The sequence below is a fragment of the Pieris brassicae genome, chromosome 11 (genome assembly GCF_905147105.1).
Source record: "Pieris brassicae chromosome 11, ilPieBrab1.1, whole genome shotgun sequence".
Taxonomy (NCBI): Eukaryota; Metazoa; Arthropoda; class Insecta; order Lepidoptera; family Pieridae; genus Pieris; species Pieris brassicae.
Window position 1 is genome coordinate 3705975 of NC_059675.1, and position 24395 is coordinate 3730369.

Consider the following 24395-nt stretch of genomic DNA (forward strand, 5'->3'; position numbering starts at 1 on the left):
TTTTTAATGTAAAGGACCTTTATTACTCTCATGTAGGTATATTAACTTTAACAGCTTCTTGGCGAATGGCGCTAATTAACTCTTGGTTTATGAGAAACACAAAACGAAGACCCGCGATCTGTGGACAAAAAGAAACGTTTAAGACAAAAGCAAATGTACTTCCAATTTCACCACAACTGTTGACATTGACATACTAGCCCATAAAATCAATTGTTCGAGCCACCGCAATCGCCCAGTAAATTATAGAAAGTACTGGGTACATCATTATTGTATGGTTGGCGTCGGGTTGGTTATTTTAGAACAAAATACGTTTAGGGTCTACAAACTGTTAGGTCTGGGCCTCAAATTTGTATATATTGTTTAATAACTTTTTTCTAATAGGCAAATCGGGCTTCTGTGCCTGACATACTCCATAGACTTTATGGTCCAATGCATGCCGTTCTTAAACGCCTAAAACAACAGCAAAAACTATATAATTGCGTGGATGCAGCTCACCTCAATCACGCTATTATGATTCAGTTTCACTTTGTTCCCTTGAAGCACCGGGCGCCCGTCGATGAATACGGGCCGTTTACCTTCCGATGACATAAAGAACTCTCCGCTGTTCCTTAGTCTGATTGTGGCCTGCTTCCTGGACACCTTGGAAGCCGGACCCTCAAGGCTCAGGTCCACATCGATGGTGTGATCTCTAGTGCTGCGGCCAACGGCAATCTACCAAATAAAAGTAACCCTAAGATACAAAAACCCGATCTCTAGGTATTTAAGTCAACATTTTATTATATATTCGTGAATAATAAAATATAAAATATTTTACTTAATAGAACATGTTTTATTGCCCGTTTTACGGGTTTAATTTTTTAAATAATACATACAGTATCATCAATGAGTATGTAGGTATTTGTTTGTTTAAAGATATTGAAAAAATTTAAGTGGCGTAAGTCAGTGTTGTTACTTAATTTAATTAGAAAACTAATATAAAAATCATGCCTATATATCGCGACGCCACACTTATAAAATTAATTTATACTGCCAATTACTTTTAATGTTATAACCAAACTGATAAATCTCACATATTATTGTGCTTAAAATAAACAAGATAATATTGTTTATGTGGCAATTCCGATAGCACTATCAGAGAGCGGTGTAGCGGCCACTCAGTTGGAAATACACATTTGTTTACATTGATTGGTACATCAATTTGTTGTGTTCATATTTGAGAAATTTATTGTGTTTGTTTTAAAATATAAAAACCCTGAAAACTTTTTTCATATAGGTATATATTATTCCTTACAGGTATATATTATTTTTAAATACATTTTAAATTATTCCTTCAAACCAATTATTATCTAGTTATTTAATATTTTTTGTAGTTACATACTTTATTGTAATAAGGTGATAAACCTGCGTAATAAGAATATTAATTAAAGTACGATATACGTAAATAATCTCTTAAATACATACATTTGGTAACTGTATAAAAAAAAAATCTTAACAATATAATAATGAAGGCTAAACCTTTACTGATATAGTAAGTTTAGAAATAACGATTCTTTCTTGTTGATCTAAATAACTATCTTTCGGTTTCTCAGCACTTTTAATTCGTCTCCTTATAACTTGAAAAAAATCATAATTTCTTATATAAAAATAATCCGATGATATGATAACCACGAGGTGTTTCTTTTGGACAGAAAGATTATCAGCCGTCAATGAACTTGTCCATATTTGTATAGACAATAGATTTCCTTGGTTGCTAATGAAGTCAATGTCCATGATATGTAATCGGAAAATGGTATTTTTTTTATCGCTTTAGAAAGTACCTCTTTTTAAAGGACGCTAGTTGCAAACGTTACCTGTGAAGGTATCCAAAACAATCATAAGTAACCCGCTTAAAATCACAAAATAACAATATTTAACAGTTTAAATCGTAAGATTTCTCATCGTACACTAACGTGTAAATATAATTTAAAAAGTATGCAAAGAAATGCTTTGTATTCAAATATCTATTTAAATTTCGCGTTATCGAAATTATCGTAACATAAATATTAATTAGAACACTATCCGTATTTGTCCTTGTCAGTAAAATGGAAATGTTTTTTTAACGAAATATTTCGAATAATTGTACGTTTGCATAGGTTGGTGTGTATTCGAACTACTATATAACGTTCATCAAGGTCTTGTATGAGTAATTCTTTTTAATTAATACAATACAACGTTCGGTATGTCAATTTAAAAGTAAAGTTAAATAACTGGCGTTAATTTCGATTTATACTAATAAAATAAAATTGATGTTATTACATAAATATTAGTACTACTCTTATCTGTGTTATGTTTATAGCCTATCTACCCTAGCTTCCTCTTAAAAAATATAACCGTTTTAGTTTTTATAAGTTTACGTACATACAAGGGCACGGTAGACATCCCTACTCATCGGCATAGAAGACAGCCGAGAGAAAAAACCGGCGTAAAAAACTCTCGCTGCTCTTTTAAAATACCAAATCTCGTTGATTTGTATATTTGTGTATTGTTCTATATAAATTATTATTTAATGTTCCATTTGGGACAAAGACAAGCTATTAATTGCACATTTCTTATGAAACCATAGGACACAGTTTAATATATCCTACTAAAAATCTAAGAATTCATTTCAAATAAAAATTAAGAACGGAAGTGCATAGTTCAGCCATTTCATGAGACAAACAAGATATTAATCGGAAAAATAATAAGTAAATGTACACGATAGAATACCGAATCTCTTTCTGGTTATCTGATGTAAACTTAACTTACGTTATTCACCAAGAGGAATATTAATATATCAAAAATAAAAATCTATAAACATATATAATAATTCAAAGTATGGCTGTCTTCAAACGAAATTTAAAAATTTGTCAAACTTTCGAACCATATCTAACGGCAATAGTTGTTAGTACATCAACGATAATAGATTACAGTTACACTGATCTTGCCTGTGCAACTGTCACTTTACAGGGAACTGTTTAATCAACCCATTAACATTTCCAATACTAAATGTTATGTTACTGAACTCGGACACGAGGTCTTAACATGCATATTTACATCGGTCACTAAAGTCCATAGAACCGTAAACTTTGTTCGTATTTTTAGCTGTTTATAATTTAACGTCTTCATCCAGTGCTGGCATAGATGAAAAAATACCAGCTATCACAATTCCTTTTACAATGCATATTATATGTACAAAACTTCAAATACAATATAGTACCGATGCGGTCCTTCACCGCCTGATCATGTAGAAATCAGTTGTGTTGACACTTGTTTTTGTTTTTTTTTTAATAGCGATAAATACATGACATTTTAAGAACAGAAGTCTGATCTTGTCTTGATTATAATTGGTCAACGATAAATACTTTTACCACGCTTTTGTAGTTATAATTAATATCTCAATCGTTCCGTAAATTTAGCAACAAAACTAAAAAAAAAACTACAAATAATTACTCAAGCAAGTCGGCAAGAACATATCGGAAGCTATAAATATTCATTGCATATTTAAGCTTAAACTCTTCGATATTCGATAACATCTTAGGTGGGTCCCGATTTCTCATGTTTAATTCATTGCTTAGTGAAGTGATAAATTGAATCGAACACGAGTACCAAATAATGTGGAAAATTTAATTATAATGGATTTTACATTTCCCTTACATCGCTCAACCATATAAAAACACACAATAAAACAAAAATACACTTAAATATTTTATAAGCCCGGTCGCTTTAGAACTTTGATGTGTCTATCAGTGGCCTCTAAACGAGTGGACCGATTATGATGAGGATTTTTTTCTAAGACGTGATCGAAATCAGCTCATTGTTAGCTGCAACGAAACTATCTTTGGTGACTATGGATTTATAAATGATTCTTAATTCTTTTTCTTTCATAATTGAAGGTGATTATTTTTTGGTGACAAGTATCAATATGAGCTTTAACATATGCAGTTTCCTCGTTTTCGTTTAACATACGAGCAAGTGTTAACAGCCAGAACAGATGATCTCCCGACCTCAAGAATGACTGGCAAGACTGCTTTTCGAATCAACAATTATAGTTAACAAATAAAAGGATAAATTTGCTATATATAACATCTAAACTGAGTTATAACTATTCTACTGTTATATATATGCCATAAATACTGTTACATAAAAACTTTTCCTTTTTTTCAACTTTTTAATTATTTTGAACATGGAACACGTATGCAGGACATTATTTTAAAAACTTCTTTCGATTTGGCGCCAATTCACATATTTTTTCGTGTTCATTGTCAAATTACTATATGTAATGGGGTGTTTAAGAAAATAGGATTGCAGTGATCGCCTTTCCCAAAGTGGGTATAGAGCCATCGGTCATATTCCAGATACTTCAAAAGCTTGGTGATACAAAGCCGTATGTTCGTATATCGCACTATCAACCATATCACAACACTTTGTGTGTCGAAGACCAGAAAAGATCGGGGCGGCCACGTGCCGTTAGAACTATAAAGGCCGTTGATCAGCGTTAAAGCCATAATTCGTCGAAGTTAGGAAGCAAAAAATCTTATTGCGAGAAATGAGGGAATCTACTAGGGCTGTGTCCTGTGAATATACAGGACATGACCACTCGTCGCGATACGCAGGTGAAAAGCACAAAATTCACGATTGAAGAACACAGTTTTAAAGAAGCTGCTTAAGTGGACGGAAAGGAACAACGTCATCATTATCCTGCGTCAGTAATGGTTTGGTGGGGGGTGTCTTATCAAGGAGCCTGGCTGGTTTCAACGTCCGGAACTTTATAAGAGCTGATGACTGACCCTCATCTAGCTCAGACCGTAACACTATAGACTTAAAATTATGGTCGGTTTTAGAAGACATGGCCTGCTAAAACGCCACGGCGATATTGAGTCGCTTAAAAAATCTTTGGAGCAAGCAGTGGCGAAATTTCCCTTGGAAAAATTGCTTAAATCCATAGATTTGTAGCCAAACAGACTAATAAATATGTAGGTATAAATTTTAATAATATTACATTACTTCATTAAAAAAAATGCATTTTCAATTGAAACAGAACTTATGGCTGGACTAGGTATATACATAAAAGGTTTCAAAATTATTACAGCATGAATGAAAATTCAATAGGCAATTATCGAACTTTATATACCAAAGTCGAGCGTGACGTGTAGTTTTTACATCTACACAAAAATGAACACAAGACTAAAGAAATCAAAATCTACTACTAATAATACTATGTCCATTGCCTACGGTAGAGTGACTTTACAATAAGATCTATCTACACATTGTTAAACACAAAATACGAATCGTGTAGTACAAATATTTCAGAACCACTTGTAATTGATAAGTTATCGCAAACAATCCTCAAGACTCCTACTTATTGCGTATTTATCAAAAAACACTTATCATGCATTATCTTTTTTATCGTAATCCGTAAAATATAAAGAAAATCAATTATTACTCGGCAACAGTTGCTTGTACTTGTGTAATGGCTACTCACGAAGCTAATATCTCATAGAAACATTTTTCTCGAATTCACGAAACCGATTTTGAAAATTATTTCGCCATTAGAATGCTACAGCCCTGAGTATCATAGACTATATTGTATGAATATCATTTATTGTTATATTGCATATTAAAAAAAAGAAAAATTATAAAAAAAATGTAAAGCCGTAAATATGTAAAATATGTTTTGCAAACAGACTCTGTAGTAGCCATCAAAGACGCCATGTTAGTGGGTGTTGCCGGTCTTTAAGAGGAATAAAAAAATCGCACACGCTTAATAATGTAATCTTATCAAAAAAATATATAATTACATCATCTACATTACACAATAATATTGTACTAATAACAATAAGCTATTTGTAATAAATGTACACAAAAACTGGTAAGTATGCTTAATTGACGTTGAAATTGTTTAACATCCGCCGTCGAAAATTATGATTATACAAAGCTGGATTATAATTTCGTCTTTCAATTTTATTTTGCAACCGCTCGTTATCTACACCATAAAGTTTTTATATACTTTATGAAATAAAACACGAATGACGACTTAGGTACTTGGACTTTGATTTATGATACCTACACGTCAATGTAATCCTATAAAAAATTTCACTGAAAAACGCGGCAAAACAAGCATTGAAGATGAAAACACGCGTAAATATCTCGAATACTTTAGTATAAAACAACCACAGACTAATGAAACCATTTGAATTGGAAAATCTGACGGACATAGGTCTTACTCCACGATGCCGATTGTTTGGAACAAGATCGAAACAATAGCACTGTTTGTAAACAGCGATACAAAACAATTATACAATGCGACATTCTTGAAATGTATTTGAAACACATGCAATTGTCATATAACAGCAAGTGGTCTGAATATCAATCCAATAAAATCTTTTGTATATTCAGAAGAGTCAAAGTACACAGTTATGACAACTTGGTCAGTGGGTTTTTAGGGGGTACTTTTTACATGAACCCTCGAACCCACCAACAACCTAAACCAAATATAAACTACAAGCGTGGCTGTAACTGAAACATCATAGAGCTATAATACTATTCGAAATAGCAACTATTTATTTACTTCAATGTATTTCTAATTCATATTTGAAATTACCTCTCAAACCGAGTGTACAACATAAAGTTAAGGGGTTCTAATCGATATTTAGGGGTATTTTGAAGGAGCAATCTGTCGGTTTTAGGCTAAGCCAGGGCCTAGAAATTATATACAAATGAACAAATCTGTATAAAATTGCCTAATACAGTCAAACTTGACAACTGGGTAAGCGAGAAAACTCTATTAATTGTAAAAGTACTCACTTGTTTTCTGTTTTATATATATTGTTTATCTATGTTATCTGTTTTGGCTGTCTGTATTGTCTAAGTGATTTGTTTTATAATATATATAAAAGATTTAAGATTACTAATAATTAAATAAACGAGAGTATTTACAGGGTCGACCTTTTAAAACCTCAATAAGAAACATGAATCCTTTATAAGTGACAGTCATTTGTCACGCTTGGACCTCTATACTAGAGATTGATACTTACCTACACCTCTATAAGCGACTGTTGAACGCGTTTAACTTTAGCTATTCTTAAATTTTGAGGGACTCGTATTTAATTCAAACCAAATGTGCGTCAGCTATTGTTTTCTATAGTTTTATACATCCGTATATGTGAGACAGACCCCTTATTAACTCTGTAAGCTAGAAACTCGGGTGTGTGTGAAACCTCTATAAGAGAAAATGAGATCGCGGTTCTTTGAGTTCTCACTTATCCATTACGTTCTAATAAGAGAGCTCACGACTCCTTAGTCGATTTACGCCAACTTAAATCGTGTCGGAATGAACTTGATTCTTGCGTTCTACTCAGACAGAAACACTTAAATTCCATTTAAGCTAAGTACCTAAGCTGTAATCCGAATATAAGTAATGTACAGTTAAATTTGAATTACGAATTTTATTAACGAAGTATTTTATTTGGCCATTGATAGGATTAATAAAAAAATTTACCCTTACTAAGCAATTTTAATAGGAACCAAACACGAACATAACTTCAGTATAAAGACAGTTGATAGGCCTTATTATAAAATCGATCACAAAAAAGAAGACCGAAGTTTTATTCAGTCTTCGTTACCATGGTTACCACCTTTTTGCTTAGACAAATCGTCGTAACCATGGTAACAATTAATACAACGTCAGCAGAATTCACCCATACCTGCTTGATTCCAATAGTGTGAATCCGAAACTGCTGAAGTTCATTTCTCGTTAATTAATGTTATAAATGCGGATTTAAGGATAATAAACAAAAATCTTAAAATTTAAATTGAAAATTATAATTACAAAAGTTTCCAAGAATTAATTTTACGGATTAAAGAACTCACTAAACTGGACTCGGAAAAATAATTGATAGTTGTACACATCTACATATTGCGTGGCTAATTCAAAATAATGAAAATGTTAATAAAGATTACTCCAAGACTATTATAAAACATGAAATATTTCGTAAGAAATCTCTACGATTAACTGATATTACCGTATCTTTATATCAAAGCGCTAGATTTGGAAATACATTTAGACCACTGTTAAGTCGTCACAGGGCTCAGGAAATACAAGTACTGGCCCTGTCCTTTCGGTGTAGTCTTTGGATTGCGGTAATTTTGACGTGAATACGTTTATAAATTTGATATCATACGGGGGCATCAACGATAACAAAATCGGGGAAGAAAGTCTGGCGTTGTAGTTTCGAATCGATACTCGGCATCCGTGGTACCAATGGAAAGAATTAATTACAATATGCGAGATCAGTGACGCATGGCGGGGAAAGTTTTTGAGGTTATTTTGCTGCGTGTCGAGATTTTGAGATTATTTGTTTCCTTGCTTTTATCCTAAATACAACACGTTATATAAACGTATACACGTGTAACAACACGGCCGTGTCCATGACACAGAAACACCCCAGTTTTACCTTTTTTACCTACCACATGGAATATTCTATTCGTAACAATTTATATATTGTCCTTGAAACAATCGGATCAGTTTAGGTCATTGAATGTCCTTCAATATTGATTCCTTTACAATGTAATGACATTTGTTAATAAAATTACCAGACACAAGTTTGTTAAGTTATTCGTTGTTTTATAAGCGAATCCAATATAAGTTCGTTTAGTAGTAATTGTTTTATTGAAATCGTACAAACTGTTATGTGTACAAAAAATACAATTTCCTAACTCAGTAATGTCTACTTAGGATATTGGTGATGTGGTAATCCCTGAAACTGTCTGACCGTCCAATAGACGATTTCAGTCGGTTAAACGCAATAAACCTTTGGCTTTTAAGCCGTGCAAGATAACGGTGTAGTTATCCAATATGGATTATGTTTTAATACTTTTATCAATAATCGAATCATAATGAAAAGTAAAAAAAATAGATTAATATAGTCTGGCTTACGTTACATTGTGTAACCAATGTAATGTTTTAAAATCATGAAGCAGGAACAATCTATTAATGTATACCTAAACATGAATTATCTTTTTCCGTGTTATCAAAGCCTTGACAATGTAAACTGTACTTCCTGAAAGTAAGATTTAAAATACGTAATCGTACTTCAAATATTTATTTTAATTTTTGTTTTTCTTGTTTATTTATAAGTCAATTTTTTATGCAGTAAACAATATTACAAAAACATAAATTTTTGAAAAAAGTCTTATTAAGTAGCATAATTTTGTTTCAACATATTCGTGATATTTTTACCTGACATTTGTATTTACCGATAAATCCGTATCACTAATATGATCGAAGTATCACCATAGCGATGGGACACACACAATACTGACACTGACACAGCACTGTGACCTTTGCCGACTATTAATCAAACGGACATATGAATATTACAAATTAGAGTTCCCTATCTATTATCCTGCTTTGAAAGTGGGATTGTTATATTTTTTGTTTGAAAATATAACCAGATTAATTGCGTAACTAATACCTCTCACGAGAAACTATTATATATATGTACTATTAATTTAATCTTAGAAATATTTTAATCCAATTTCTAACCTTATATATTTTGTTGGCTGATGAAATGTCTTAGCTAAGACAAAAGATCGAGCAGATACGAAGGCACTTAAGAAACTATTTTTTTTTTACCTCAATACTTTAAACAAACAAAAGATTTCATGTTTCATTCCTCTGTTTTATTTCGAGATTTTTTAACTAAGTATGATTAATTGATTCTAACGTATAGATTGTCGTAAATACAGTTACGTTCTTCTACATAATATATTGTTATCATTAATAAACTTATTCTGACTTCCTGTTTAAATACAGGAAATATTAAATTTGTGAATCTTTTATTACATTAGAAAAAAATGCGAAAAGATTCTTGCATTCTAGCATGGGTTTGTGGAGCTCATTCTCATCCTTGATTCTTTGCCATTTCGAGTCTTAAGGTTATTTAAGTAGATTCAGAAACGAAGCAGCGCTAATGTTATTGACGTACGGAAAATCAGACTACAATACATATTGTAATTTGACATACGGGATAAATAGCCACAGATCGCGCTAAGCTCGCTTTTCCTCGCTTTGAAACAATTCCATCACTACTGAGAGAAAATATATTTTCATATAACTGTTATCATTGGTGTATCACGAGTATTTTCGTTATAATTATCACATACGTCATAATTCTGAATACTGATGCCAATGACCTTAGAGTACAAACGATAAAGGTCAGCTCCGAAAAAAAATTTTTATTTTATTTTTTAACGGTTGATCATTCAGAACAACTGGTTTCAAAACTCTTGAAACTAGATTTATACCTACTAAGAAACATGTCTCTTAGGAATAAACCAACCTCTCTAGAGCGCATGAGATACCGCACGAGTCTTCCACGGAGTACTGCCAGGGTATTCTTATCCAGCTCCGAGCTGCCTCCAGCCACCGATTGCACTAGCACTTGCCAACGGGACAGCGATGTCTCCAGTAGACGGATATCTTTTTTCTCAATCCTATAACAATTTGTATTATTTATAGAAAATCATAATAACGCACCACAACTATGTGGAACCAGCTGTCCATCGAAGTAGTTCCGAACCAATTCGATCTCTCGTAAGCAGACAGTGGCAATACTAATACAAATAATTCTAAGCTAAACGAAAAGAAGACAAAATGTATTATATTTTTAACTACAAATGTAAAAGTAGTAATGCTCAAATAATAATTAAAGATGAGGAAACAGATTTTGTTAATAAAACCGTGTTCTTGGACATTACTTTAGATAGTAAACTCCAGTGGGGCCCACACAAAGAAGTTCTTTCGAATAGGCTAAGTTCTGCAGCGTTTGCAGTGAAAAAGATGCAGCCTTTCATAGCTTTTTTGATGATGTGGGCTTACCACAATGAAAGTCATGATAAATCATTGATCAAAAATTTTCTCGCGCAAGGTTCATTTTCACGTGTAACAAGAGTTTAAGATTTGCCGCCAATTCACAAAAACAAATGACAAATGAATGTAATATACATAACATTAGGTTACCAGAGTTCTAAAATTGAAATTCAAAAAAGTTTTCATTAGCAAGGTTTCTAACTGGCCAGTTCTAAACGTTTTCAGTGTTACCCACGTATAAAGAGGTAACGCGACTGAATCTTTCGGCTGCATTTCCAGACTCGGGAGCGAACGTCAACATCCACATTCACGCCAGCAGCGAGTTCAAAGGCAAAAGTTATGCTCAAATTCAACCCAGGATCCCCAGTAAACCAATTAAGGTTCTTTGAGATTAAGTTCTAAAATTGTCACTTCTATCATTTACAGAATGCGTTCAGGAAATGTATGTACACCTCATCATTTAGCAAGGCTTCGTATTGTTGATAGTAAGTAATATTCGTGAGTGTGGAGAACCTCCTTTCTGTATTCCTTACAATTACAACATGTTCCGTATCCGACTAAAATCTCCATGCCTGCCTTTTACTTTATCCCTTATTGTATTATAACGTATTATCTTCTTTCATAATCAATAATAATATTAAGATGTAATATATTTATGTACATATTTTGTTTTTATCTAGCTTATCCCTTTGTTTTCTTTTGATGTCTTTGCTGATTATTTCTCGCGTGTAGTTTCCCAACCTTTTACTGGCAAAAAGTTAAAACTATGGCCATAATATAAAAATATATCCAAAAAAACAAACAGTGATCCATGTGGTATCACATTATTTCAGAATAATTAGTATTATTATTATTTTCTTATGTAGCCAAATTCCTATTTCAAGGATCGTCATGCTCGCTTTAATGTCATTGCGGCGTCCATGCGTCGGGCTGTCTCTCCCTAAAATATGGCGAGGAAGCCATATTCGAATTCGTGTATGGTAGTTATTTCGACTATGTCGTTCCCACGAGAATGTAAGTGCGTGCTCCTATTTCACCATGCCTCCTGCTGATAGAGGACAAATCTATGTTTCTTTATTATTAATTACATAAAAGTGTCGAGTTGAACATGGTGTAATTTTCTCAGCTCCTTACAAACAACTTGTAACACAAGAGTGGCGTAGAGTTTATTGACAGTTCTTCTCTTCCGTTCTACGCCCTTGATTTGAGTACTGGCAGGAAATGTAAAATTAGACGTATTTAATATGTATGTCTTTATTGACGTTCATAAGTGTACAGTGTTAGCTAAATTACTAAATGATTTTGAATGTGTTAAATAAACATTCAAGAGACAGTGACATTGAGTGCTCATGGGCGGACTAACTTAACTTCTAATCAGAATCTTGCCCGTTCTTCAAAGTCGTGGTGCATACAACCCTGTATCCTCAGATTGCATTTATTTCTTTGATTTACAATTAAATTTGCTACTTTATATTAGGAATATAGAGTAACCTAAGTTATTTTATGCCTTATAAAAATAGTTGACTGCAGTAGTTGTAATAAATTGTACATAAACCTCCTTTGTTAATCCAAAATAAATATTGCTTAGTGGCATCTCCAAGTGTCTTGTTTAAAGAAAACGTATTTTAAAACTCTATATTACAGCACTTCTACTGGTTAAGTATACTTTTTAATCATACAATCTTTTATGCAGATATTAAAAGCCTCGGAGCTAGTTTACAAGTCAGCCAATTCACTAGCAGCTGTTTTTATTACTTATCTTATTATTATACAGGGTGTCCCAAAAGTCGACGTCAAGTCGAAATTTTCTCATAGGTAATGCCACACCAGTTATCAGAAAAATTTAAAAAAAATAAAATAAGTCATGTATTTTTGAAGTTATGGATATTTTTTTGTTATTCCAGAAAATGCACACCATGTGACGGTTTTTTCATTCCTGTTGTTACAAATATTTACTTTTTGCCAATTTTTTTTCTTTTACGTCATCCCGAATAGTGTTTTATGTAACCTATGATCCTAAACTCTGTGCTGATCACTAGAACTTTTAGGAAAATGTCATTTTATACCGTACCAAGTTTTCAAAATTAATTTTCGCACTAGTTCAACTGATCGTCCTGAAAAAAAATGTATTACTCCAGTTTGGCAAGTAGCTTTAAAAGTTAGCGCATTTAATAAGGATTCTACAGTGCGATAACACTGAGTCCATTATCTCTTAGATCGGCCAAAAGATTTTTTTTTTGTTAAACAAAGTCTGTTTTTAACAATCTCTTTGAAATTACAACAAATGATTCTAGCGCACCCAAAACGTTCCTAATGACCACAGCGTGGTTTAAATAAGATGGAGAGAGACATTCCATAAAATGTGAGCGAGACAGATAGTGACGCTTATGACATACGGACGCAAATAAGTAAAATAGACAGTTTCTTTTTTATGATTAGATTTATTACTTTTTTATAAAAGATGTTTAAATTGCCGTCCTTCAGCTGCAATACAGGCTCGACATCTCCTTAAAAAAGATCGTGAAATGAAGCGGGCAAATGGTCCATTATTCACAAATTCTACTGCTTCCGCTATTCTCTGTCTAAGCTCTTCTACATTTTGAATCGACTTGGAATAGACTTTTTCCTTTACTGCTCCCCAGTAAAAAAAATCAAGAGGATTTAAATCGGGTGAGCGGGCGGGCCACGAGATTGTACCACCCCGCCCTATCCATCTGTCTGGATACTCCTCGTTAAGGTGGTTTCGAACTAAGCGGATGTAATGCGCTGGACAACCATCTTGCTGGAACCACATATCTCGTAAAATAGTAAGCGGCACGTCCTCCAGCAAATTGGGCAAATGATTTTGTAAGAAATCTAAATAAATTTCAGCATTTAAAACTTCTGGTAACTCAAAAGGCCCTAGAACTTTTCCGTTCAAAATTCCAGTCCACATGTTAACTTTGAAACAGTACTGTGATCTGTCTGGTCTCATCAATCGTGGATTTTCGACGTGCCACTCGTGCAGATTGTGTAGGTTCATGTAGCCGTATTTTTTAAAAGTTGACCATAATTTTTTTTTCTAAGAATTGTGGGTATTCTCGGTGTTTTTGAATTATTGTTTGGCAAAAATCAACCCGAGGTTCATAATCTCGAGGTAATAAGGATTGTACTCGCTGTACATGAAATGGATGGAACTCATTTTTTTGTAGTATTCGGTGAGCTGTACTTTTGGGCACACCTGTGCTGGCCTCAATTCCACGTACCGAACAACTTGGGTCCTCATCAACTGCTTGAAGGACAACTGCCTCGTAGGGTAGTGAAATTCTACCTTCACCGTGCACTTGGTTTGGCAGTCGGCCCTCAGAGAACATTAGACGGTGCACATTGGTAAAAACTCTGTGATCCGGATTGCGATCTGCATTAGGGTATCTCTCGCGATACCGTCTAGCGGCTTCACTGGCATTACGTAAACATTCCCCATAAATGAGGTGCATGTTAGCATATTCCTGTGTAGTGTACGTAGCCATGGTATGGTACAAATACACAATAACACGTAAGTCCAGGGAAAAGTAAAGGTCGTCGTAGATCACAAATGTAAAATCCAAATCACAAGCAACGAAGCCAAAGTAGTGAGAACACAAAATAACACCAGCGAATACGAAAAGATGCATAGTAAACGAAGGAGCGTTGCGTACTGACCTGTAGTGCGTGTGTCAATAGCAATAAGTAGCGTCACTATCTGTCTCGCTCACACTTTACGCCATCTTATTTAAACCACGCTGTGGTTATCAGGAACGCTTTGGGTACACTAGAATCGTTTTTTGTAATTCCAGAGAAATTTTTAAAAACAGACTTTGTTTAACAAAATAATTTTTTTTATGGCCAATCTAAGAAATAATGAAGTAAGTGTTATACCACGTTAGAATCCTTATTAAATGCGCGAACTTTTAAAGCTGCTTGCCAAACTGGAATAGTACAATTTTTTTCAGGACGATCAGTTGAACTAGTGCGAAAAATTTATTTTGAAAACTTGGTACGGTATAAAATGACATTTTCCTACAAGTTGGAGTGATCGGCACAGGGTTTAGGATCATAGGTTACATAAAGCACTATTCGGGATGACGTAAGAGAATTTTTTTTGGCAAAAAGTAAATATTTGTAACAACAGGAATGAAAAAACTGTCACATGGTGTACATTTTCTGGAATAAAAGGAAAATTTCCATAACTTCAAAAATACATGACTTAATTTTTTTTTTTAATTTTTCTGATAACTGGTGTGGCATTACCTATGAGAAAACTTCGACTTGACGTCGACTTTTGGGACACCCTGTATATGTGTGGTTTGGGCATGAACTACTTCATTATTATACTATATATTGCTAAATTGATTTCACCTATCAGCCAACTGTATTTCAACATCCATGCCATCTTCCTTGAAATCTGGTAACTCTGAGTCATTCATAGTTTCTTCAGCATCAGAGAATGTCATTACAGCATCTTTATCTGTAATGGTATTTAAATGATTTAAGAATGTTCAAAAAGGCAATCATTTCCATTTCATGAACCATCTCTACTCTGGTCAACCAACCCTTTTTTTCTGGGATCAAATCCAGGACATGTTATAAACCTGTGTACTTGTATATACTACTAAGTCAACAGAATGGTAAAGGTAACATATTGAATCTACCATTATTTAATGGCAAAAAAAATCCTGTATAAATAAAAATCATCAACTTTTGACTGGCACAAATTATTTGGCAATTAGGATAGGTTTGAATCGAAGTTATTAAATGAATGGCGAAAGAATATTCTATATGATACTATATAATAAAGTCAATTAGCTGTAAATATTACCACTTGAATTATACATATACAGTGTAAATTCCATGTAACATCCCTCGATTTAACTCAATAAATTTTCGAAATCAATTGGGTTTGGTTGGTTTAGGTTGTCTTCCATACAATGATACACTCTACATAGCATAACATCCACTCTCAATAACAACAACAATTGAGTGATATTTAATTTGCTAAAATTTGTAAAAGCTATTATCCTAGCCCCAAATAAACTTGACTGTCAGGATCCTGCATACAAATTTTCTACTTACCACCTACTTTTTTGAAAGAAAGTGTGAAAATGAAAACATGTTTTAAAACTCACCTTTAGGTAACGGCTGAACAGTTTGGTCAGGCAATAAATGATATTGTTTTAACAGTTGCCAGTGTTCCATTAAACTTTTTGCTGTTCTTGTTGAGTAGAAGACATGAGGGTTCTGTTCAAGTAGTTCTTGGAACTTCTCTGGAGCTGGATGAGAATTCTGGAAGTATATATTGCATATGTTATATATTACATACAATATTGTGTTTTAATGAAAATAATAATATACAAAAAAATTACTGGTCATAGCAAGACTGACTTTGTATAGTAAAGTCATGAGGGATTTATATGTAAGGCACAAAGTAGATAAATACTTACGCTGGCAATTGTTCCTAGCAAATCTTCCTCAGCAGTTGAATAGAGAGCCTGCTGTTGCACTGCTGCCACAAGATCAGGGTGCAAGTTTCTCATTGCAGCCACAGCAACTCTTGAGATCTCAGCATTGTAGAGCAGAGCATACCAACGTGATTGAAGCTCTGCCACAGTAAAGCGGCAAGAAAACTTTACTCCTCGGTGAACCATGCGCAAGTCATTAGTCTAAAGAAATAAAATATTACTATAATGTACAGTAATGCACTGGGCACAGATAATTTACCAGCTACAGACAACATTTGATATGTATATTATAAATAACAATTTACATTACCTGTTGGACTCCCAGTATTAACGCCAAATCATCAGTTGGTTTCCATCTCCCTAAATCCTTTGTGGATAATTGGCTAAGTTGACCCTTGCGACGCGACTTTCGAGCTATACTGCCGGGAACCAGTTTATTGGCAGTCTTACGGCGCTCGGGCATAGAAGTTACGGGAGTTGATGGAGCAACCAAGGGAAACTCAGGCAACTGGCTTGTATATGACTGAGTACGGATCCTTTTCTCTCCCTTTCCCAAAGAAGCACCCGGTAGACCCAAACTGTATTCAACAAGTTCATCATCGAAACGTCTTCGTTTTATTGATCTTGACGAACTAAAATAATAAAATGTCTACGTTAAAGTAGCATTGAACAAGTTAAGTTATAAACTATATTATATTAATTTACCTGCGCCGCTTGGTATTGTCGTGAATAGATTCGAATTGTGAAGGAGTACTACTGCCAGGATAGTCATTACTATCAGATGCATTTGATGGTGTAGCTGGGAAATCCATAACGTAATACAATTTACAAAAACATTTATGAAACTACGAGAAGATTCATGTACTAAACTAAAAATACAATTAAATTTCGGTGACGGTTAATTGTTTGGAACTATATATGTTATACAATATTAATTATTAACTTGTATTTGCCAATTGAAAGTATTGTAATTAAATTCAGTGTTGCCAGATGGTTTCGGCGACGTACCCCTAGACTAATCTGATTCTAATCTGATCCAGAAATCCTCTAGGATGACCTCACCTAGTGGATGGCATGGCACGATTCTTTAAAGCGACGGTCAGGTTGGGATTGTTGGGAAACGAGAGGCATTACGCAAAGTATCTGTAATAGAAAGTGGATTGGCAGGTTCAAGTTTTATTCGGTTTTTGGTTATACGAATATTCAATTAGTAAGGTTAACCAAACGGATCCTATTCTTAGGATATATACAGTAACAAAAATACTTCAATTGGTATGATATTTCCCCTAAAAAACCCCCAAATCTTCTTTACCCCTATTCTGCCCTAACCTAAGTCGGTTGAGAAACCCCTAAATCTAGGAGGAAATCCTTTGATCTGGCAACACTGTTATAATTACATAGTATACACATTGTACACAGATTTTTCGAAGTCGAAGCTATGACAGAACACAGATCAGGTAGAGGATTACAAAAAATCGATTAAATTATTTCAAAACTGGGGGCTTAGACAAAGTGCCTTAACAGTAGTGTAAGTAGAAAGTCGAAAACTAAATTTGTATAAAAATGATAGTTCGTGTCAACAGTCGGTAGCATAGGCCCAAAATGCATGAATCGGGACACAATAAGCGACGGCATGGCTACGTAAAGACACACATTAACGCTTACGCTTTTCAGTAGTCAACGACTAATTAATATTTCGGTTGTGTAAAAAATACAGCGTTTAACCGCCATGATTTTGCGTGATCTCAAAAGCTACTGTTTGGTATAATTTGCTAACCCTATATCTTTAATAGCTACTGTTTTAAATACATGTTATATTATTAACGTTTTAACAAACAGATTTTTTGTATTTACTAATTGTAATTATTTATATTTACCTTGCTGTTTTAAAAGTTTAATATCTTAACTAGAGTTAATATTTTAAGTTAAAAGTTTTAGTTTTTATTTATATTTAAACAGCTATGAAAATATCAAGAATATCAGCAAAATATAGTTTTCTAAAACTCGCACATTCTATTTACATTGGAAATCTTTTATTAATATTTATATTGAATATAAGTCTTTGAAATGGTTCTTTAATTTGAAAAAATACATTATTTAGCTCATAAGGTGTGCATAAATTTTAGGAATTTTGAATATAAAAGTTAAATATTGAATAAACCTTGGTGCGATCTTACACAAGTTTGTCAGTTTTCTATTTAATCAAAGTTCTAACAAAATAAATATTTTCTTTTCAAAAAAAGGGAAGACACAACTAAAACTATTAATAGAAACCACCAATGAACAAAGTGTATTAAAGTCTTAGCTTAGCTTAGCTTTTAATTGATTAAAATGTTATCTTATGTTTCTGAAATTGAATTTGATAATGAGTGATCAAGAAGGTATATAGTTGTATATAATCTAATCTAATATAATATATATATATGTGTGTGTGTGTATTTTATGAATATCGTAAAAAATAAGAGAATATGTTTTTGTGTTAGTAGATATAGGTGGTTGATTAAGTTACAATACGTCAAAAATAGTAAACAGCAACTCGAACTGCGTTCATCCAAATTTATTCTTAATATGATGAGCAGTTTTACCTTGAATAAGAAATTTGTTACAAATAATTTATTTGTAGATTTTGGGAAAAATTATATCTGTAACATAACTTTTATTATTTACAATCGTTGTGTTAAAGAAACAATCACATTGTTCTTAAATTTGCCAGTATGTGTCTTAACATAGTAACTGCAGAGCTTTTTCTATGTTATGTATCAAATTCATATAGGTATATAAATTTACAAAGTACCTAAATAATTTTATGAAATCATCACAGCATCTAACGTTAAGATTTATGAATTGACAATTGAATTTATTTTTTTATAGAACAGGACGCAAACAAGATATTAATTTAATGATTTTTAATTAAAAATAACTGTGACCGTGACTGTGACTTTTTATTTTACTACCTGTATGCTAGTACAAATTCCTAACTATTAGTAGGTACAGGTCAGTCATACATGCATTAGATGTACAATATTGGTTTATTTCACCAGAATATTGTTACAGGTAAGAGGGTATGAGGCTTTCCTACTAAACAAGACATTGGTCAATTAATGCAATTAACAAAAATGAAACTATAAAAAAAATAACATACAATTTTGATTAAATTATTACTTAAACAGGTTTTGCATTGACATATGAACCAGTAGGAAATCACTGATATAAATAAAATTAATTGATATTTAAATATTAGCTAGGCTCCCTACCTAAAACATTTAAAAAAGTTGTAAAGAAGACTTTACTTCTCTGATAGCAATACTGCCAATCGTTAAATATAGAAATACTATTTTATATAAAAGTAAAAAACTAAAAATCATCAAGAGCGCGTATGATATTTCAGGACTTTTTTTTAAATTGAATTACTACGTACTATATATTCTTACTAATATAAAAAATGCAAAAGTGTTAAGTTTTTAGTAATAGTTTTTATTGAAATGAAACTTGTTTAGGAGCATGAGGGTAAATTTTTTACGAATGATACGCAATAATAATAATATTAGCGTCACGAAGTGCAGCGTTTTTGACGAAAAGGGAGAGAAATCCTTCGTTTCATTAAAAACTTATCTATATTCTACAAAGACGCACACTACACTGCTATCCCTATATATTTTTAAGCAAGGCATACTTGTAACTAAAGTATTCATTGTATGGGATATCATAATATTATACAGTAAAGAGGTGTGACAAAGTCACATTGCCACAAGCCATTGGCCTAACGCCAACGAATTTATATGGCATGGTCACGTGACAAGCCAAGAGCTAATGTCAAATTCCGGGACCCTGTGCTACTTTATGTTGTCAGTTGTCTGTGGACTACATAATTTGAAGTTCACAATTCCAATCATGAATCAAATTTAAAATTTCATTCATTATCAGTATTTCTGATTAGTGATTCGCGATTTTAGATAATTTTATTTTAATATAAAAAGATAGACTAATATTTTAACGCATATTCATTTTAATTAATTCTCTTATATTCTCGAAGGTTTCAGATTTTTTATAATTAATTTGTGCATGAACCAAGATGAGTTACAGGGATTCCGTAAGTATTATTTATAGAATTCTCACTTTCCTTCTCGCTGTTTTCTTGAAATGTTAAATTAATTATAGAATATTTTTTTAGTCTGGACCTATTTATATAGTATAATACTCATTGCTTCAAGGTCGACATTATGAGCCATTTAAAGGAGGCATATCATTTTACTGCGACGTAATTGATACTTCGACTGTTTATTAAATATTTTTTGTGTTGTACAATTTATTTCCACTATATTATGTGTTTAGACTTAGATTTCCTTCTATTTGCACTGTTAGTCACCTTCATATTTGGTAAAATTATTACATTTATTGGCAGTTTTCACTATACCCGAGATATCATACATACAGTACTTCTAAAGACCTGCGTGTAGGATCTCATCTAAGAAGTCCAAGGGTATTTATTACAGAGTATTAAAAAAAATATGTGTTTTGTTTTTCTCTCTACCTTTGAATGATATACAGTGTAAACTCCATGTTACATCCCTCGATTTAACAATGAACTCCCTAAAGCATTGAAATCAATTTACTTTGGTTGGTGTAGCTTGTTTCCATACCATAATACACTCAACCCAGCTTAGCATTACACCCACTGTCAATAACAAAAAAAATGAGAAATAAAGTACTTTTTAAGTTGCTAAAATTAGTAAAAACTGCAAAGCTGCATTATCCTAGCCCGCAATAAACTTGATTGACGGCATCATGCATACGAACATGCTAATAAATTTGTTCTTTTGAAATAGGGATTGCTTGCACATGTGGACTGTTAACCATGACTAATAAGCAGGAGAGTATGAATTATTTATATGTTTTTCTTCACAAGATTTAACGACAACTCTCTATAACCCCATAAAATGTACAGTCCCTTCAGTGTTGTTGTATAGAGTTTACACTGTATACATAATTAAAATTTCAATAATAGTAAATAAACTAACAAAATAATGTTCAATGATAATAATTGTGTGTTATTAGTAAATTGTTTAGTGAAATATTATTTTAAAGGTATAGAAGTTTTGTAGTTATCTTGTGACTGATTATTAAAGACATGACATGTCATCAACAGATGTATGGGGGATCCCAATCATCTGTCTTGAGCTCCTTATCAACATACAGATCTAGTGGCTTGGATGGTGTTTCCTACACACCCTCACCTGATTTAAATGAAGTGTATCCAGGATTGTTTGTTGGAGATGCGTGAGTACCTTAATTTGTATTTATTGTAATTAATCCAAACAGACTTATTAATTTCTGAGACTTTAAAAAGGTAGTCCTAGAAAATTAACTGTTTGAGGTTGAGGAGAAGAAAGAAAAAGCTATATGCTAGCTAGCCCATATATATGTAAGCAATATCTGAAATTATAAAAATATATGGTTGTATTAATACCCATTATATTATGTACTTTTCACAAAAGTTACTTTTTTGGTATCCCTAGGGTGGCTGCAAAAGACAAAGCATTTTTAAGGCGCATGGGTATTAACTATGTATTAAATACTGCAGAAGGCAAGCGCTACACACAAGTAGACACAGATCATTTGTATTATCGAGATTGTCCTGGTCTACACTATAAAGGCTTTCAACTCATGGATCTTCCTTCTACTGATATATCAAAGTACTTCCATATTGCTGCAAATTTTATTGATGAAGGAATATCTAGAGGGGGTGAGTAAATATGACTGTTGTAACTGAAATAATTAAAATTTTATTTTTCTTAATCTATGAATAAAACTGGTCTGGTAAAACTTCAACATTCCACTTTTTTGTTTTATGTGTTGATATTTAATGAATTTTTATTTTTTATTGATCTGTGAGATTCTTAAATAGCATTTTATGATATGTATTTGTAATTTAAGATTAATACTGTTTTTTTTTAAATTAAAGGTCGTGTGTTGGTACATTGCTTTATGGGGGTATCCCGCTCAGCCACATGTGCTCTTGCTTTCCTCATGATCAAGCGAGGTATGACTTTAACTGAAGCTTTAGCTTTGGTTCGTTCTCGTCGTGATATTCATCCCAACGAAGGGTTTATTCGTCAATTGAGGGACCTTGACAGGGAATTGCGTGTATGTAGAATTCGCTGACATCACACCCCACTTGAACCAGTTCTCAGTCTACCATACAACTTTAGCTCTCAACATCTTCGTGTACGCAGTTTAGACAGAACATATCAGAGTCGTTATCATTGATAATGAGACTGAGAACAATAAAGTTGGTGACAACTATGTATTTGAACTTAAAAAAAATTAGTACCATAGTTTTAAGTACTAACACAGAATGTAGATAGAATAGCAATTTGTTTATGTTTGCGAAACTAGGTAAAGATAGAGAGTATAATTTTTTATCCATCAAATCAATTTGACTTGGTGGGTTATTCACACTTAAGAAGAGCTATTTTAAGAAAGTCAACAAAAAATTTTAACACTAAAAAATTGTTGATTCCATACAAACTTGTACAAACAGGTCATTTGCAAAACAGTAGTTAATCAGCCAAAGATTGATTTATTACAAGGTTTATAAAATACATAGTATTCCATTTAACTATAGTACAATTGTGTAGCCTTAAATGTTAAAGAGAATAGTATTTTCGCAATAATATAATTGTTATTTATAATTTAATGAAATAAAACACCATCAATAGTCCACTTAGTGGATTTCTGTTTAAAATAAAATAAAAAAGTAGTGTAAGAATTTAAAGACTGGCCTGAAAGATCTTGGATGCTTTATGTTTTTTTAAATATGCCTGCTGACTGTTGAGATAGCATGAATGTCATTGCCTTTAAACATTATGTCAAGGTGTAAAATTGGGCTTGAAGCCAACACATGACTTCAATATGTGTGAAGATGCTGGTCTTGCAATTATTCTATTTTTAAATTAGATTTCACTAACAACATTCACTAAAATAAATTAAGTGATAAGTAAGTGAATTATGTTTGTTTTTTTATTTAATTAACATGGTTTGATTGTTAGGTGAAATCAAAACTAACGACAAAATCTATTTAATAAATTATATTCATAAATTTATTTTCTATAGGATAAGATGAATCTTAAAATGGATGTTATTTATTTTTTTAATTGTTAACATTGTGATATTTCACATTATTTATTAGGATAATAGAATTTTCTGTATTACTAGTAATTTATGTCTTAATTTATTTAGACTTGCTAGAAAATATCGGAAGAATTGATCAAGAACTTATTTTTTGTATTGTTTTATAGATCTATACTAGTTTGAGCACTAAATAACCTTGTATATCCATAAAGGAAATAATTTCTTATTATCATTAAAAACTCTGTGATAAACCACCAAAAATATTTTAGAAAACTAGCTATTATTATTTAAATAATCAACAAAGTTGTAAACTGACTAGTCTTATTTTAAACAATACATCTGTAATATATTGATATGTTACAAGTAATTTCACCATTTATTATACAGTATATACATTATGATAAATATCAAAAAAATATATTACACAATGCTTTAGGAGCTTAGCTAAGGATGTTCATGCAAAAGTTTACATTTACTAGTAACTTCATAAAAATTACATATATAGTATTATTTAGAGACAATATTTTTTTTAAACAATACTCTACAGGTGGTGAAAAATTTAGTGCAGAATATTATTAATATGTTATATTGTTTTTAATAACCCTGTTCAATTATGATTATCCTTTCAATATTATTTATACTGTGTGGTTTTAAAAGATTGTTATGATGTATTAAATTTTAACTGAATAAAGATAGAAATAATCTGTTTTTATTTTTATAATTTTAAAACCAAGTGTCAGTAAGCTTAACTATCTCCTGACTAGTTTCAACTTCCTAAATATAATATATTATCAAGGTTTAAACACTTGTTTCTATGTTATTAATTTCAATAAAATTAAATTAAGTCAATGGAAGTGGAGCACTAGAGAGAATATAGTTTATATTGCTGACCCAATCAT

At 32.3% G+C, this 24395-nt stretch overlaps 2 protein-coding genes across 4 annotated transcripts; one reads left to right on the forward strand and one right to left on the reverse strand.

The window, feature by feature from the left end:
* LOC123716285 (microspherule protein 1) lies at positions 1-17360 on the reverse strand. The gene is made up of 8 exons (XM_045671948.1): positions 17071-17360; positions 16676-16997; positions 16348-16566; positions 16033-16189; positions 15266-15374; positions 10359-10512; positions 496-711; positions 1-118 (listed from the first exon to the last, which is right to left on the reverse strand). The coding sequence occupies exons 1-8, from the start codon at positions 17175-17177 to the stop codon at positions 29-31; spliced, it is 1374 nt and encodes a 457-aa protein (XP_045527904.1). The 5' UTR covers positions 17178-17360; the 3' UTR covers positions 1-28.
* A 2869-nt stretch (positions 17361-20229) lies between these two features.
* Positions 20230-24203, forward strand: LOC123716184 (dual specificity protein phosphatase 13-like). Of its 3 annotated transcripts, none has more exons than XM_045671793.1 (5): positions 20230-20455; positions 20768-20845; positions 21512-21642; positions 21882-22108; positions 22328-24203. In XM_045671793.1, exons 1-5 carry the CDS (start codon positions 20438-20440, stop codon positions 22525-22527), a joined length of 654 nt encoding a protein of 217 aa, XP_045527749.1. In that variant the 5' UTR covers positions 20230-20437; the 3' UTR covers positions 22528-24203. The 3 variants fall into 3 exon arrangements, with proteins under 3 accessions (XP_045527749.1, XP_045527750.1, XP_045527751.1); XM_045671795.1 differs by having other exon boundaries at positions 20233-20455; positions 20537-20845; XM_045671794.1 differs by lacking the exon at positions 20768-20845 and having other exon boundaries at positions 20232-20455.
* The last annotated feature ends 192 nt before the right edge of the window (positions 24204-24395 follow it).